Source organism: Bemisia tabaci, chromosome 1 (assembly GCF_918797505.1).
Source record: "Bemisia tabaci chromosome 1, PGI_BMITA_v3".
Lineage (NCBI taxonomy): Eukaryota > Metazoa > Arthropoda > Insecta > Hemiptera > Aleyrodidae > Bemisia > Bemisia tabaci.
This window is the reverse complement of record NC_092793.1, coordinates 86,781,616-86,797,273: the sequence shown is the minus strand read 5'-3', so window position 1 is coordinate 86,797,273 and position 15,658 is coordinate 86,781,616. Positions and strand designations below refer to the sequence as shown.

Genomic DNA, 15,658 nt, shown 5'->3' with positions numbered 1-15,658 from the left:
ATTCAAAGTTTCCCAGGAAAGATTTTAAAGTTTCCCCAACTTATCTGAGAATAGTCCTGGTTACTCCTTAAATGGGTTAGTTTCGCAAGTCATAGAATCATGTCCTCATGGTTTCAATCAGCAACAAATAATAAGATACGTCCAAACGCCTAGTCACTACGTCGAACATTAACCAAGATACATATAATCTTTAAAGAACATAGTGTATAATGTCATTCCCTGCAACAGTACGTACCATGGTTTCTTCCACCTTTAGTCCAGGCAAACTAGGCAAAAAAAAGGCCTAACCTCGGACAAATCAGCACAAACTTCTCATATGTTTTAAATCACTCCAAAACATTTCTAGAGTCCCCCTTTAAAAGTTTATCATTAGCCCCCCTCGGGAACACAGTCAAAATTGCTTAAAACAAAATGGCGGCCGTCTGAAATTACGTATAAATTGATTGTTGACTTCGTCAGGGTTTTCCCGATTTTACGTGATTTTAGTGCATTCAGTGAAAAAAATTTTTTTTATCAATTCTTAAGAGTAGAAAATTTTGCCTTCAAATGTATATTAGTTTGTTAAATTTTGACTTGTCCGTCCCAAGCTACGAGGATGGAGACCGAAAAAAAAGGCTACAATTTTCTTCAAATTTCAAGTTTGGTCTGTAACTTTTAAGACACAGCTATGGCAGTATTTTTGCTCCTTAAATTGTTGGCACCAATGAAAAGAGCGTGAAATTTTCTTGTAAAGCGCGTAAAACACATATTACATCAAAATTTAACTAAAGGTATGATAACTTTATAGGGTATTTATGGAATGGTGTCCAATGGGGTTGTTGCATGCATTTTTTTAAATTCAGTCTCTGAAAGTTGGAGGTGTCCTGATCGTTAAGGTATTTTTTTAAAAATTTTCTGGTGATTGGAACATGGAGAAAAAGTGTCGAAAGTTCAGAAACGATTTGAAACGGGGTTCCTTCCCGCGCCTCTAAATCCTGTGACTCTGACGTCACAACGCACGGCCCAGGGCCCCTGAGCTTAATTCGTGAGTACTGCTCAAAATTAGTGCTCAGCAATTCGATAGAGAAAGAAAAGGAGGTGTTTGCATCTTGAGGATTGTGTATCCTGTGACGTAAGTCGGTACAACCTGGTCAGCAAAATCCGGAATTCGAAGTATGAAAAACGATTTTTTTGCTTATTTCAACTCAAAGTGTAGTTTTGAACACTTAATGTGCAATGTATTCTTTCCATAAACTACACAATTTCCAAGAAAATCGATGATAAAAGTCACCGTACCGACCTACGTCATTAATAAAAGTCCAAGATGTCCGAAATGCAAACACCTCCTTTTTTTCTTCTATGCACTAATTCGCTGTCGGGCAGGTGCCTAGCGGCCGACGATTTGAGCTCAAATCTGAGCGTAATTCGAGCCCGCTGAATTATGCTCACTGCGCTCGCTGAAAATGATCAATTAAGCACACGTCGGCAGCGCCGCTTTTTCTACCTGCGTCCTGCACGTTTTACCGCGGCTGCGGTGTACGCGTATGCTGTTGCTTCGCGCAAGTTGTGACTTCGCCTATAACTGTAGCAACCCCTCGTTAGACGAGGGTTGGGGAAATTTGCGGTGTTGCAATTTCGGTCATGCAAATCTCAGTTTATGAGCGGAGGTTTTTTTTTTTTTTTTTGGATGAAGGGAAAAAGAGCTTGATGCAAAAACGGCTTTTTTCGCCCCCCCCCCCTCTGGAATTTCTTCAGACTTTGTCCATTGATTACTCATACTTGAGCGCTTCTTTTCCCAAATTTTCAGACCCCCAAAAAATTTTGGGGGGGAGCTAGGAGGAGCTCCGCACAGGACCACTGAGCGGCCGATCGGCGCTTATTGGGCCTCTATAATAGCGCTACGGAGCTGTAATTTTAAAAACGTGAATTATTTGGAAGTATCTGTAATTTCTGAACTCAGCGACCCTCAAGAGTCCCTAATAATGCATTTTGCTCAGTTTGAACATTCAATCTGATCTAATAACAGTCAAATCCGACTTTATTGCGCGCGAAAATCGGTCGGCGCGCGTTGAGCGGAAACTTCAATCGATCATAACTCCGGAACCGTTTGGTTCCCCAGCTTAATGGACCACTCGTTGGATGCGGAAAAATACGAACAATTTAAAAAACTGGTTTTGGTTCAAATATAAAATTGAGATCTTTGTAAATTTTTCGTTTAAAAGAAATTTTCTAGACCTAAAAACTGGATAAAAGCACATATGTTGACTTAAAAATGTGATATCGGGATTTCGACCTTTAGAATCTTAAAGTTTGCAATTTTAGACAGTTTTTCGTCCAAACCGGACCTCGATATCTTTCTTCGTTCGAAAGATATCGAGGTTCACAGGTTTTGACTTCCAACCCCCCTAGCTCCCCCCCCCCCTAAAATTTTTTGGGGGTCTGAAAATTTGGGGGAAAAAGCGCTCAAGTATGAGTAATCAATAGACAAAGTCTAAGGAAATTCTAGAGGGGGGGCGAAAAAAGCCGTTTTTGCATCAAGCTCTTTGCCACAGTGCCCCCATGAAAGGGACCCATCGATTACTGGGACCTCAATGGCCATCAGCTGGTGAAGAGCCGCCGAAGCGACCCGTAACCAAGGTGTCGTGGGGATTCGGCCGGTGGGGGTTCGGCCGCACTTTTTTGATAACTCGAGATTTTATATTACGCTTGGCAACACGGTAGAGTGATACACTTCTACTATTCGGCCGAATCCCCACGGCAATAATTTGTCTCTGGCAATAATAGTGCCGTTTTTCTTATCGGAGTTGAGATTCAAACTGATGTCTGTCGCTGAACCGCAGTCGATGAATGTTTCGTAACGCTGATCAGTGTTTATCAGTTAGTACAAAGGCACCTGTCAAGTGGGCAGTAGTCGCATCGTTTTAGCTTTGTTTTTTTTGTTTATTTAGTTTATTTTTTTCCTTTGTTCAACTTTTTCAGATTCAACCAAATTTAATTTTTTATTTTATTTACCGTGAGTGACATAAAACCATGAGTGAGAAATTGTTTAACATCGGAGAAACATCAAAAGGAAAACCCCGCTTAATTCATGATGGATACGAATACAAAGTGAGGGAGAAGAAAGAAGATACGTTAATTTGGAGGTGTTTAAATGACCACAACAGTGTGAAAAATGTCTCGGAACTTTAACGACATCAGGTGATGTTATTGTACGAAATACAAGTCTGCATTAAGTGCGAGGGAAAATTGTAATTATTCTATGCGGCATATACGGTAACCTTGTGCGATTCGGGTGCGCGAGCTATCAATCCGGCCGAATCCCCACGCGACACATTCTATCAACGTGCCGTGTTGCCAAGCGTAATATAAATTCTCGAATTATCAAAAAAAGTGCGGCCGAATCCCCACGCAACCGTAACCAACCCGACCGCTGTGAGATGGGAAAACCCGGTTATGTGGGGGTGGTGTGTGTTCCGTACCCACTAAACGACCCCTCCAGGCCACACCCCGTACAAGTGTGACTCATCGGACGCTCTATCCTCCCGTCGGACGTCCCTAAGGCACTCTTCGAACGGCAGTCCCCGACCCCGGCGCCCCTCAGGCCCCCCACTTGGGGGAGGGTCCCCCCATCCCCCGGAACCGATCTGCCGAAGCCATCATTGTACCCGGAGTCAAGGGCGTAGGAGGAGAGCCGAGGCCCAGCTTGCGACAACCCCACGGCAGGGCTCTGAAGCCGAGGACTGGAGGGCAGGGAGGGCAGACCAGCTTCTCGAGGCACCCGATCTTATGCGGCCCCAGAAGGGGGCAGCCTACACATGACTCAGCTGCGCGGGTGCGTCGAATCCGATATCCCCAATTGGATAGCCTGCGGTAAACAGGGCCAGACACCCGAAGGTTTCTGACCCACAAGAGACACTCGTTAACATGAAGGGTTGTCTTTACTAGCGGTGATCATTTCTGCGCATGGTTACACATTGAATGTTGTCCGCTAAGCTACGCACGAACCATCTTTCCGTTTACTTGACATAACACGCAACGCGAACCGCTCAAACGCAAGCCAATTTTCTTTGTTTTCTAGTAACTCACCCATCAGCTCTTCTGGAGGTGGGTTAGTACCAATGACTCCCTCAAATTCTTGCCTTTCCGCAACCCATCCGCCTCAGTTGTACATCACGTGTTCCGCCGAATCCCGTTGGCCACATTCAGTGCATTGATCAGAATCTTTGATCTTAAAGCGATGTAGATAAGCCCCAAAATAACCATGGCCAGTCAGCAACTGAGTTGTCGCGAAGTTTACTTCTGCAAACTTACTTTTCATCCACAAATCAAGATTGGGGGTCAGTTTTCGAGTCCATTCAGCTTTCCCCGTGTATGAGTACCATCTATCTTTCCAGGCGTCGTTCATCATTTCTTCAGACATCTTTGGATCTTGTATGTCAAATCTGGTCTTATGTTCGAGTAGAAGTAAATCCAAGGGAGGGATTTTGGCTAGCACGTCTAGCGCCTCGTCTGACACAGTTCTGTTGGCCCTTTTCACTTTAATCTTGATGGGTCTGAAAGTTTTTCTCACCATGTCAGCATGAGTTTTTGTCCTGACAATGTCTGCCCAAACCGGAGCTGCATACGAGAGTATAGAGATGGCCACCGAAGCGATAATCTTCCTTTGCCTTGCAGACGGTCCTCCCTTATTTGGCATGATCCTAGTCAGGTTTCCAGCAACCCTTTTCACTTTTTTGCATGTTCTTTTTAGGTGTTCTCTGAAATGCAATCCCGCCGACAGCCAAACACCGCGGTATTTGCCATGTCCCTTAGCTTGGCTTTCCAGTTGGTCCACTTTTATCTTTACATTGCGGTCTGCCTTCTTTGCCTTAAGAATTAAGAATTTCGTTTTTTCTATCGCCGTTTCCAGACAGAGCTTCCAGATTCTTCCTAAGGTGTAAGCCACTGCGCTGTGTAATTTCCAGATAAGTCCGTACATCGTTCTTTCCCAGGCACTGACCGCGACATCATCTGCAAACGCGGTCAACGCACTATTTTGCGGAAGGGCGCCCCCCACCACAAAGTCGTAGTAGACCAGCCACAGAAACGGTGACAAATAGCTACCCTGGAGCACTCCACACGAAGTTTGGATTTCTTCTCCGTCTACTATGATGCTACGTTCCGTGAAATAATCTTGAAGGATTCTGAGTAAATACGAGGGGCGTTCAATAAGTAAGTATCCCCCCCTCTCTAAAATCCATAAGAATGGACCAATTTTAAAAAACTTGGGCTCAAAATCTTCCTTAGGATATTTTGAGTTCAACAAAACAAACCGCAACAAAATCGGACCATGTGCGGCCGAACGCGAGCCGTTTGAACGCGCCGAGGTGCTCGACGCTCCCGCCGAATCCGCGAGGATTTGAAGTCCGCTACAGGAGAAGAGCTTCTCTGCCAAAGCCTCAGTCGTTCATCACTGACGAAAAATCAAAGAAATTTTTGTAGAATAAGGGGCTTACCTCACTTCTCCACATAACCAGCTCGATCCAAGCAAGTCTGATACTGAGACTAAGGCTAAGAGAACAGCTTTTGGATGCCTCGTGCGTGGAAGTCTTTCAGCTGACCGCGGATGAAAGAGTGGACGGCTTGTTTGACCTCTTCCACGGATTCAAAATTAACTCCTCCGAGTTCAGATTTCAGATACGATAATAAATGGCAAACCTGACCACCATTTATTCCCGTTCCTGAAATCTGAACTCGGAGGAGTTAATTTTGAATCCGTGGAAGAGGTCAAACAAGCCGTCCACTCTTTCATCCGCGGTCAGCTGAAAGACTTCCACGCACGAGGCATCCAAAAGCTGTTCTCTTAGCCTTAGTCTCAGTATCAGACTTGCTTGGATCGAGCTGGTTATGTGGAGAAGTGAGGTAAGCCCCTTATTCTACAAAAATTTCTTTGATTTTTCGTCAGTGATGAACGACTGAGGCTTTGGCAGAGAAGCTCTTCTCCTGTAGCGGACTTCAAATCCTCGCGGATTCGGCGGGAGCGTCGAGCACCTCGGCGCGTTCAAACGGCTCGCGTTCGGCCGCACATGGTCCGATTTTGTTGCGGTTTGTTTTGTTGAACTCAAAATATCCTAAGGAAGATTTTGAGCCCAAGTTTTTTAAAATTGGTCCATTCTTATGGATTTTAGAGAGGGGGGGATACTTACTTATTGAACGCCCCTCGTAAGTTGATACGCCTTTGAGCGGTGGTCGTTGAGCATAATGAGCCGGGCGGGAATAATGCTCATTGAGCGTAATTCTAGCGGCAGGTGAATAATTACGCTCGCTCTCGCATTCAGCACTATACCTGTCACCGCCCTCAGCTCTCTCGCGCAGCGTGCACTAAGTTGAACATTATTCGATTAGAATCGATTTAAGCCGTTAACGCTGAGCGTTTTTTTTTTTACCTGCTCGAGCACTGGATCAGAGCAGCGATTTGAGCAAATATATTTGTGCTCAGGGGCCGTGGCACGGCCACGGGTTTTTGCCATCTAAACTGTGTGCTAATATGAGTTTTTAAAAAAATCAGGGAAAATCGAGTTATCCGACTAAACTCACTTTTTTATCTTGATGGATACCTGAAGATAAGATGAATTAGTTACAGACCAGGTTTTTTGCTCTTCACATTGATTTCTGGGTCGAAAAGTGAGTTAAAAACTACCACTTCCCCGTTTTTTTCACTGAGCAAAGGAGCCGTTCGGGGGTGAGCGGAGGGCGGTGCGCAGCAACCGGCCCTGCTCGGGTTTTCCGACAGCGTCCGCTCATCATCGTAGCCAATCGGAGCTCGAGATGAACTTCACCTGACCTCCACTTAATTAACACGCGGTCAATACGTGGGTAATGGTGGCGAGGAGAGACACCCATGCGTTGTGACGCGTAGTTTGACCAACCGTACAGCAGCCAATGAAAATCGTTTATTTTCAACTTGAATTTGATGGAACTTTGACGGGCTTTTTTGGGCTGTAGGACACGATTTTCGAATTTTTAAACGTTACCATCGTTTTTATCGTGAAAAGTCCTATGAGTACATATTTTTTATTCTCAAATTCCTCACCCATGCAATAACCGCATTTGACATTTCTGATTTTTTGTCAATTTTGGCTGGTATCGTTTAGTCTGTCCCTGTTTCACGAGTATCCAATGACTTTTGAAATACATTTTAGTATCAATTGATGATAGCCATGATCTATATACGGGGTGTTTGAAAAGTCCCCTCCCCCCATCTAACTTTTTACCTAATTGAGATAGAGATTTGAAACTTGGAGGATGTTCCTAGGTCAAAGGGAGCTACTTTTTGGCCTCCCTAAAATTTTCGGGGGGCCCTTTTTGGGCGGTAACGGACCCCAACTTTTTTTTTTCAAATGGGAAGACCCCCTTTGTGATACCTCGTTTGAAAGAACATAAGAAGAAAAAGAAATTTATTCGTGCAAACCCGAAGTCATTACCTTAAGTCGTTTCAAAATGGCGGCCGGTTAAAGTTCAAATGGCCGAAAATTGGCATCTCGGCTATTTGCACATGGATTTGTTTGAAACTCGGTATCTGAAGGTATTTTCGCACGAGAAAAACGAATTTGACGTTCGATTTTTTTTTAAAAAAACCCTTATTTTTCAAAATGGCGGTCGGTCAAGGTCCGAAATGGCCGAAAAGTGACAAACTTGTGTTCTAACGTCGAATTCGTTTTTCTCGTGCCGAAAATACCCCCAGATATCAAGTTTCAGGCGAATCCATCGGCAAAAAATCAAGTTTGTCAATTTTCGGCCATTTTGGACCTTAACCGGCCGCCATTTTGAAAAATAAGGGTTTTTTTACAATCTAACGTCAAATTCGTTTTTCTCGTGCGAAAATACCTCCCAGATACCGAGTTTCAAACTAATCTATGTGCAAATAGCCGAGATGCCAATTTTCGGCCATTTGAACTTTAACCGGCCGCCATTTTGAAACGGCTCAAGGTAATGACTTCGGGTTTCCGCGAAAAAATTTCTTTTTTTATGTTCTTTCGAACGAGGTATCACAAAGGGGGTCTTCCCATTTGAAAAAAAAAGTTGGGGTCCGTTACCTCCCAAAGGGGGGGCCCCCCGAAAATTTTAGGGAGGCCAAAAAGTAGCTCCCTTTGACCTAGGAACATCCTCCAAGTTTCAAATCTCTATCTCAATTAGGTAAAAAGTTAGATGGGGGGGGGGGAGGGGACTTTTCTAACACCCTGTATTTAATATCCTAAGGCTTTTTTGTCCTCCTTCGGTTTGGACAGTTTGTCCTAATTAGATCTCGGAAACTACTGGACCGATTTTCCCCGGATTTATTTTAAATGAAAGCTCTTAGGCCGTAGATGTGTCAGCACCCCTGGGTTTTTCGATTTGCGCGACCGATGTTGCAAAATTTACCTCGATTTGATGACGACATATTTCCGTTTTTGACGCTGGACGAGTCATATGGTTGGGGGACCTCCCACCCTCTGATTTTCCGTTTCCCTCTCCACGTAAACCCATCCCTACCTGCTCACAACACGTGTCACCCTTCCACCCTGGCATGGGTCCTATGGCAGTGTCACTCCCTTCCTTATGCTGTCCGACTCGGAACACCTGCTGCACATTTCCTTCGTCGCATTGCTCATAATGTGTTCTCGGTTTGTCCATGTTTCTTATCAGTGCGTCTAGAGTTTTGCTTTCTTGATTTTGTCTTCAGTTTTTTTCACATGAAAATTACTTAATTTTTATGTGTATTTTTCAGAAGATAATTTTCATTTTTACGGCAGCACAGGTTTTATTAATAATTAACTTTTTTACAGCAGCTTATGTATTCTTCCAAGATAATCAGTGATTAATCTTCACCCTTTCGCACCGTTAAATTTTCACAAAGTGTTTTGATTTTCTTTTACAGGAGTGTTTTTTTATTTTTCAAGGATGTTTCTTTTTCTAGAAGTAGGTGGTTATCTGGTTTCTTATTCTTTGTTTTTTAATGTATTATTTTGCCACCAGGAAGTCCTCTAATTACTTGTAGTAGTAAAATTTAACTATTGTCTAGGTAAACGGTGTAGATACCAGACACCCCCCCTGATCATCCCTCTAAGGTACTCTTTTTTTTACTATGTTCTAGCTGTTTCAGCTGTACTCGCGGAGCGAGTGACTGGGGGCTTGCGCCCCTAGTGCCCCCTTGCGCAGCTAGTACATAGCAAAAGAAAGAGTACCTTGGAGGGATGGTCAGGGGGGGATCCGGTATGTACACCGTTTACCTAGACAATAGCAGCTGAAGATTATATTGATTTTTTTTAAAAAAATACCTGTTTATAGACAGATTTTCATGAAACTCAGTGCACTCCGGTATACAGGGTTATCCAAAAGTCACTGACCACCGCTGTAACTTTTTTCCAAGTTGAGATAGAAGTTTGAAACTTTGGGAATGTTCCTCGGTCTAAGGTAGCAACTTTTTGGACCCCCCAAAATTTTGGGGAGCGGCCCCCCCTAAGGGGGGCGGGGGTTAAATTTTTTTTTTCAAATGGCAACCCCCACTTTGTGATACCTCATTCGAAAGATAACAAAAAAAGAAAATTTTTGGCGCAAATTGCAGGTCAAAATGTTCATTTTTGACAAAATGGCGGCCGGTCAAAGTTCAAAATGGCGGAAATTTGGCATCTCCGTTGTTTATCGACGGATTGGCGTGAAACTCGGATTCCCAGCGTTTTTCGAGACGAGAAACACGATTCTGGCATTGGTTTTCCTGAAAAGTCAGTCCTTTTCAAAATGGCGGCGGTCAAAATGGCGGCCTAGAGCGGGAAGTGGATATTTAGGCTGCATATCGTTGGATTTGCATGAAACTTGGTATCTAGGGGTATTTCGGTACGAGAAGAACGAATCTTTCATTGGATATCTGAAATTTTGACAAATTTCAAAATGGCGGCGGAAAAATGGCGGGAAATCAGTTTTACGGCTGTTTACCGATGGATTAGCATGAAATTATTTGATATTTCAAGAATCTAATGAAAGATCCCTTTTTATCCAGCCAAAAACCGCCAGGACATCGAATTTTATGCAAATCCATCGGTAAACTGCCGTAAAACTGATTTCCCGCCATTTTTCCGCCGCCATTGGAAATTTGTCAAAATTTCAGATATCCAATGAAAGATTCTTTCTTCTCGTGCCGAAATACCCCCAGATACCAAGTTTCATGCAAATCCAATGATATGCAGCCTAAATATCCACTTCCCGCTCTAGGCCGCCATTTTGAAAAGGACTGACTTTTCAGGAAAACCAATGCCAGAATCGTGTTTCTCGTCTCGAAAAACGCTGGGAATCCGAGTTTCACGCCAATCCGTCAATAAACAACGGAGATGCCAAATTTCCGCCATTTTGAACTTTGACCGGCCGCCATTTTGTCAAAAATGAACATTTTGACCTGCAGTTTGCGCCAATTTTTTTTTTTATTATTATCATCTTTCGAATGAGGTATCACAATTATGCTTAAACCCGAATTTCCACCGTCACGTGTAATCACTTCCCAAAATTTGCTCTAATTTTGCCTGATTTCCCAAATTTTCATCTCAGAGGTGACATATAATACTTTTAATTGAAAATTGAACGCAATTGTCATAAAAGCATCGTCGAGCACTAAATTAAAGCATAATTGAAAACATGTAGCCCTTTCATATCTTACAGAACCAAAAAAATTCATTCGTCATGAAAGATATCTGGAGCTTATTCTGCTTATCTTTTAGACAGTTCCATCTGTTTATCAAAATGCCTGCTGTTTTCCTTTAACACGAGAAAAAGCTTTTATTTCTTGGAATATTGCAATACAAAATTGATCAAAAACATCGAATTCTTAAACTTCAAGTGGGCGTGTACCCGCTGAAGTGGAGGTAAAGCCAGGAAAAGTTTGAGGAATTGCATTAACATATTAATTACACTGGTCAACGTTTTTTGTTTTTTTTTTTTGATTTTCCGAAGATTTACTAACGGCTTTGGAGTAGATTTTTGGCGCTGATTCCGAAGATCACCTCCATTTACCTGTATCAGTGCGACTTATCCCGGGAAAGTTCGGAATTTTTCCGGAGAAATCGGAATTTTCCTTAAAAATCTAGCTTTTCCAGCAGAGTCAATCTTCCGGTAGAATCTGTGCACGATGGAAAAAACCTAGGAATTTTTCTATTTCGTAGCCTAAGATACATAAAAAACCATGTATTGCACCCCTATTAACATTTCCTTTCTTTTCCTAATGCCAAGGTTTTCCCGTCCAGTCTCATTAAAATCAATTAATTAGTTACCGAGATAGTGTTTAAAGCCACGGCCACCACCTTAGATTTTCGAATCTTGGAAATTTGACTAAAATTCGAGTTCCTCATTCAAAAATACCCGCGGGTACCAATTTTCGCGTAAATCGATTGATTAGGCGCTGAGATAGCATTTTAGGGCATGTCCGCCATCTTGGATTTTCGAATTTCGAAAATTCGACTGAAAATTCAAGTTTCCCATTGAAAAATACCCCCGTATACCAAGTTTCACTTAAATCGGTCGAAAAGAGCGCCTACAGGGCTTAAACAAACAAGCCTCTGTTGATTAGGCGCTGAGATAGCATTTTAGGTCATGTCCGCCATCTTGGATTTTCGAATTTCGAAAATTCGACTAAAAATTCGTGTTCCCCATTAAAAAATACCCCTGGGTACCAAGTTTCACTTGAATCGGTAGGAAAGAGCGCCTACAGGGCTTAAATAAGCAAGACTCGGTTGTAACAGTTTTCCACTCTGTCCCACTAAACTGGGACATCGGGGACAGGATGGAAACATATGGGACAGGATGGAACGGGACAAGATGGAACGGGACAAGATGGAACGGGACAGGATGGAATAAGCTGTTTTTTAAGCTTATCTCTAACAGTAAAGACAATTTTGGTGTTTTTTTTCACGGAATATTTAGTAGCACATCCTAGAGGATCGGAATAAGAGAAAATTTTCCCTAACGCACACTTCGAAAGTATTTTACGAGCTGATATTAGTGTGTGTGTGTATGCTTGACGCCCTGTTAGTTATCGTGTATAGCATTCTGTTTGGCATCGTTAATGGCGTTAATCTTGCACAAAAATTTGCGAATTTCAGAATTTTTGCCATCTACGACGTGTGAACTATTCAATCAAAACAAAAAAAGTCGTTTTTGGAAAAACCTCAACGTTATGGCAATCATTTAGAGCTTATTACAGCGTTGCCATGTCTCTCCTGACTGTTGCTGACTGTTGCTCGGGACAATGATTCTAGCGCATGAAAAAGTTATTGATGGAGCAAAAAATAAATTGACATATTTTTTTTTTATCAAGTTCAAAAGCATTACCTATCATCTCCGATAAAGTTTTCTCAAATAATCACTCTAGTTATGTTGCAACATCAATTTAAAGTCAAGAACCAGGCACGGGGGACATGCAAATTTGGGACAAATGTAGGCAATTTGCACATTCAAAGTTCTCCTAAATTTTTATTTCAGTCCGAATAAAGTGGGAAATAGCATGTAATAGTCAACAATAGTGTGGAAAATGAGAAAAAAATTGATCTGCCCATGTTTCTCAGATTATGACGATTAAAACAGCTGGGGACACCAGATTAGACGCTTATTTGAACTCACCCAGGTGGGTCAGTGTTTTGGTATGAAAATCTCTCTTTTTTAATGAAACAATTAATTAGAATTCAGAATAATTACTCATGAAATGTGATTTTTTTTTCTACTTCCTTTTTTTCTCAGTTTTGATGACTATGATCAAAGGGTATTCTTTCCTTTGCCGACTGTTTTCCAAGGACTACTAGACCTATGTAGCAAATTGTTCCACATATCGTTTAAGGAAGTGAAAGATGGGATCAGTACATGGCATCCCGATGTCAAATTTTACCATGTCTACCGCAATGAAGAAACTAAGCCGTGTGGAGCATTTTACACGGATCTAGTCAGAAGGTACTTTTATCAATGTGAAATTTTCCATGTCAAAACATCTATCTTGAAATCCTTTGAAATCATTTAAAATTGCCTTCTGTCAATGAAAGTTTTGTGACGTTTTTATTCAGTTTGGTACCTGAATAGCAAACTGACTCTCCAACGAATACAGTCTCTATAAGTATCCTCCAAAAGAAGATTGAACAGCAGGGTGGAGCGTTTTTGGACTTTTTTTTTCGCGAATGGAGTGTGCGCAAAAGCTGCTAATAGGTGAGAGAATGAAGCACAAATTTTTGGAAATTTTTCCGACGTCATCTTCTGTGCCGGGAATGCAAAAAACCGCCAAAATACCTCATAATCACGATTTTTGACTGTTTTTTCACCTTCTAAGTGGCAACAATGTCATTTTTCGGCGCAAAGTGATATGGAAGACCGATTTTGTGAAAAACTCACCCCTCACCCTCTTTAAAAATATTCTTACGTATTTCCTCCCCTTGATCGGCAAAACTGCCCAAAATACCTTCAAATTCCGTTTTATTTTCAGTGTAGTTTGGCAACCTAGCCTAATTTTGACATTTCTAAAGTATAAAAATGGACTTTAACATGTTAAATTGATATTTATCAGTAATTTGGATAAAAAATAATTCATTTAAATAAATGGAAGTTGGAGAAAACAGTTACCCTCATTAACACAATGCAAATAAAGAATCAAATGAATTAACCTATTACTTATTTTGATGGTCTAGCTTCAGTCAAATCCTTGAATTCTTTAGAGGATTTTTAAGCTGCTGTAGGATGTAATTTTCGAGTGTGTAGTTTAGCTCGAATAAATCCATCGCGAGTTTCATTCCCACAAACCATTGATGCAGCTTCGGTTACCAGCTTCACAGCCCTCGATACCGCCTGTGTGTGGCAAGGAAAGTGGTCCATCCTTTTTTCTTTTGCAGTGATGAGTTGCTTCAAATCAGCGTCGCTCAAATGTTCATAAATTGGTAGAGAAGTTGCTTGAATTGATTCCGAATTCCGTTTGATCATTTTGTGGTATTTTGTCACTTTAAAATTCAGTTTCGGCACTTTAAATTGTCGCACTTTTGATTCCGACACGAATTTCCGAGCTTATGATTCTTCGAGCTGCCAATTTGCGGACCGCGGCACCATCATCGCTCACCATTGCAACAAATATATTTTCAGGATGTGCGAAATAACCGTTTCTTTGGATCTCAGGATCAATAATTTGTTTAAGTTCATCACTTTAATACCGAGAACGCCGTGTAAAAAAAAATACATGCATAGCTCCGTCTTTTATCATTGGGTTGCACTTAATTTCAAACCAAATAGGCGTGTAAACTTTGACAATAAAGTCCGTCAGCACTTTTAATTCAAATGATGGGTCACTTGTCGCGACGTATAATCTAGCGACATTGATTTGCTGTTGTGAGCCATTGGGCTCTTGACATCTTGCCTGGGTATCTATTTGCGAAATCCCGGCGACACTGGCTGGAAACAATTGTTTTAACAATCATAAAAAGATATTGGTGATCCGAGCTTAATTCTACTATTACACTGTTTAAAACTGAAATATCCGCGAGAATAAGTTCAAAATTTGCGACAGGCAATTTTTCACAATTTGGTAATGCTTTACCAATCGGTCCGGTGTAGCTTCCTGGTCCCATTGATTTACCATCAAGATGCTCAAACTAATGAAAGGCAGCTCGTTATTGTGTAGCAGACACACTAACCATTGCAGTGGTTTATCCAGGTGTTTCTCCAGACATCTAATTACTCCACCAATCACGCCAGTATTTACGTTCGTACCATCACAACCTATTGCTTGAACAAATTCAAGATCGATGGCATTTTTGGAGCAAAATTCTATGATGGACTTGCAAATTCCAAGCGATGTACCAGAGATGGGATCCACGTGCCCTAGATATTCGCTCCCAGGTTCTTCCAGCAATACTACGAGTCCTCGGTGACAGTCTTGCGGTAGTGTTTTGTCCCCTTCTGCTCCATGACACAAGTAAGATCCTTACGGCCATCGAAATAAAGCCCTCTGCTAACTTTTCCGGGTCTCAATTCTTGCTTTCTTAAATCCGTCCTCTGCTTTTGTCGCTTTCGTCGCATCATGTTACGGTTCAAGGTAAAATCTATGTCAGGGCGTCTGATATCTTTCAGCAGGGCTGTTGCAAGTTCTGCAGCTTTTCGGTCCGAAATTCCGGCTTGTCACAAACCAAAGCAAAGTGATGGAGATTAATTTTTTCGCGGTTTTTCCCCACGACGCTAACAGGTTCATATTCAGATTCCGCTTTGATTTGAGATTCAGAAGGCGTTGAAGTGGACTCTGTTGCCTGTTGAACTTCTGGCGGTTGTGGATCAGGCAGATTGGATGGATTGGGTGACTCGGATCCTCCAGGTTGCTAATCTTCTCTTCTTCGTTTCCTTTGCTCTCGAAGAATATTCTGATGGGTTACAATTATGTCAATTTCACAGATTTTCAACTTTCTGGGGCCTCTTTGGTCGAGAATAAATTCGCGTTCTCGTATTGGAATTTTTTTAAATTTTTCACGATGACCTTTACTGAAGTCTTTACACTGGCACGCAGCAATATTGAAGAGACCTTTACCTTTTTCGACAAGCAGGTCTTTTAACGATTGAGAAGTATTGATGTATTTACTGTCCCGCACTGAACCTTTCTTAGGTGCACTTTTGAAAACATTATTATACTTATCGTAGTATTGTTGTAATAAATAAATTA

General features: G+C 41.9%; 1 protein-coding gene across 1 annotated transcript in view; it reads left to right on the top strand.

Moving 5' to 3' along the window:
* LOC109041371 (uncharacterized) overlaps window positions 1–15,658 on the top strand; it is a 57,541-nt gene that overhangs the window by 28,693 nt on the left and 13,190 nt on the right. Inside the window, exon 7 of the mRNA XM_072306538.1 lies at window positions 12,697–12,924. Coding sequence (XP_072162639.1) covers window positions 12,697–12,924 — 228 coding nt within the window. The remainder of the gene's footprint in view (window positions 1–12,696; window positions 12,925–15,658) is intronic.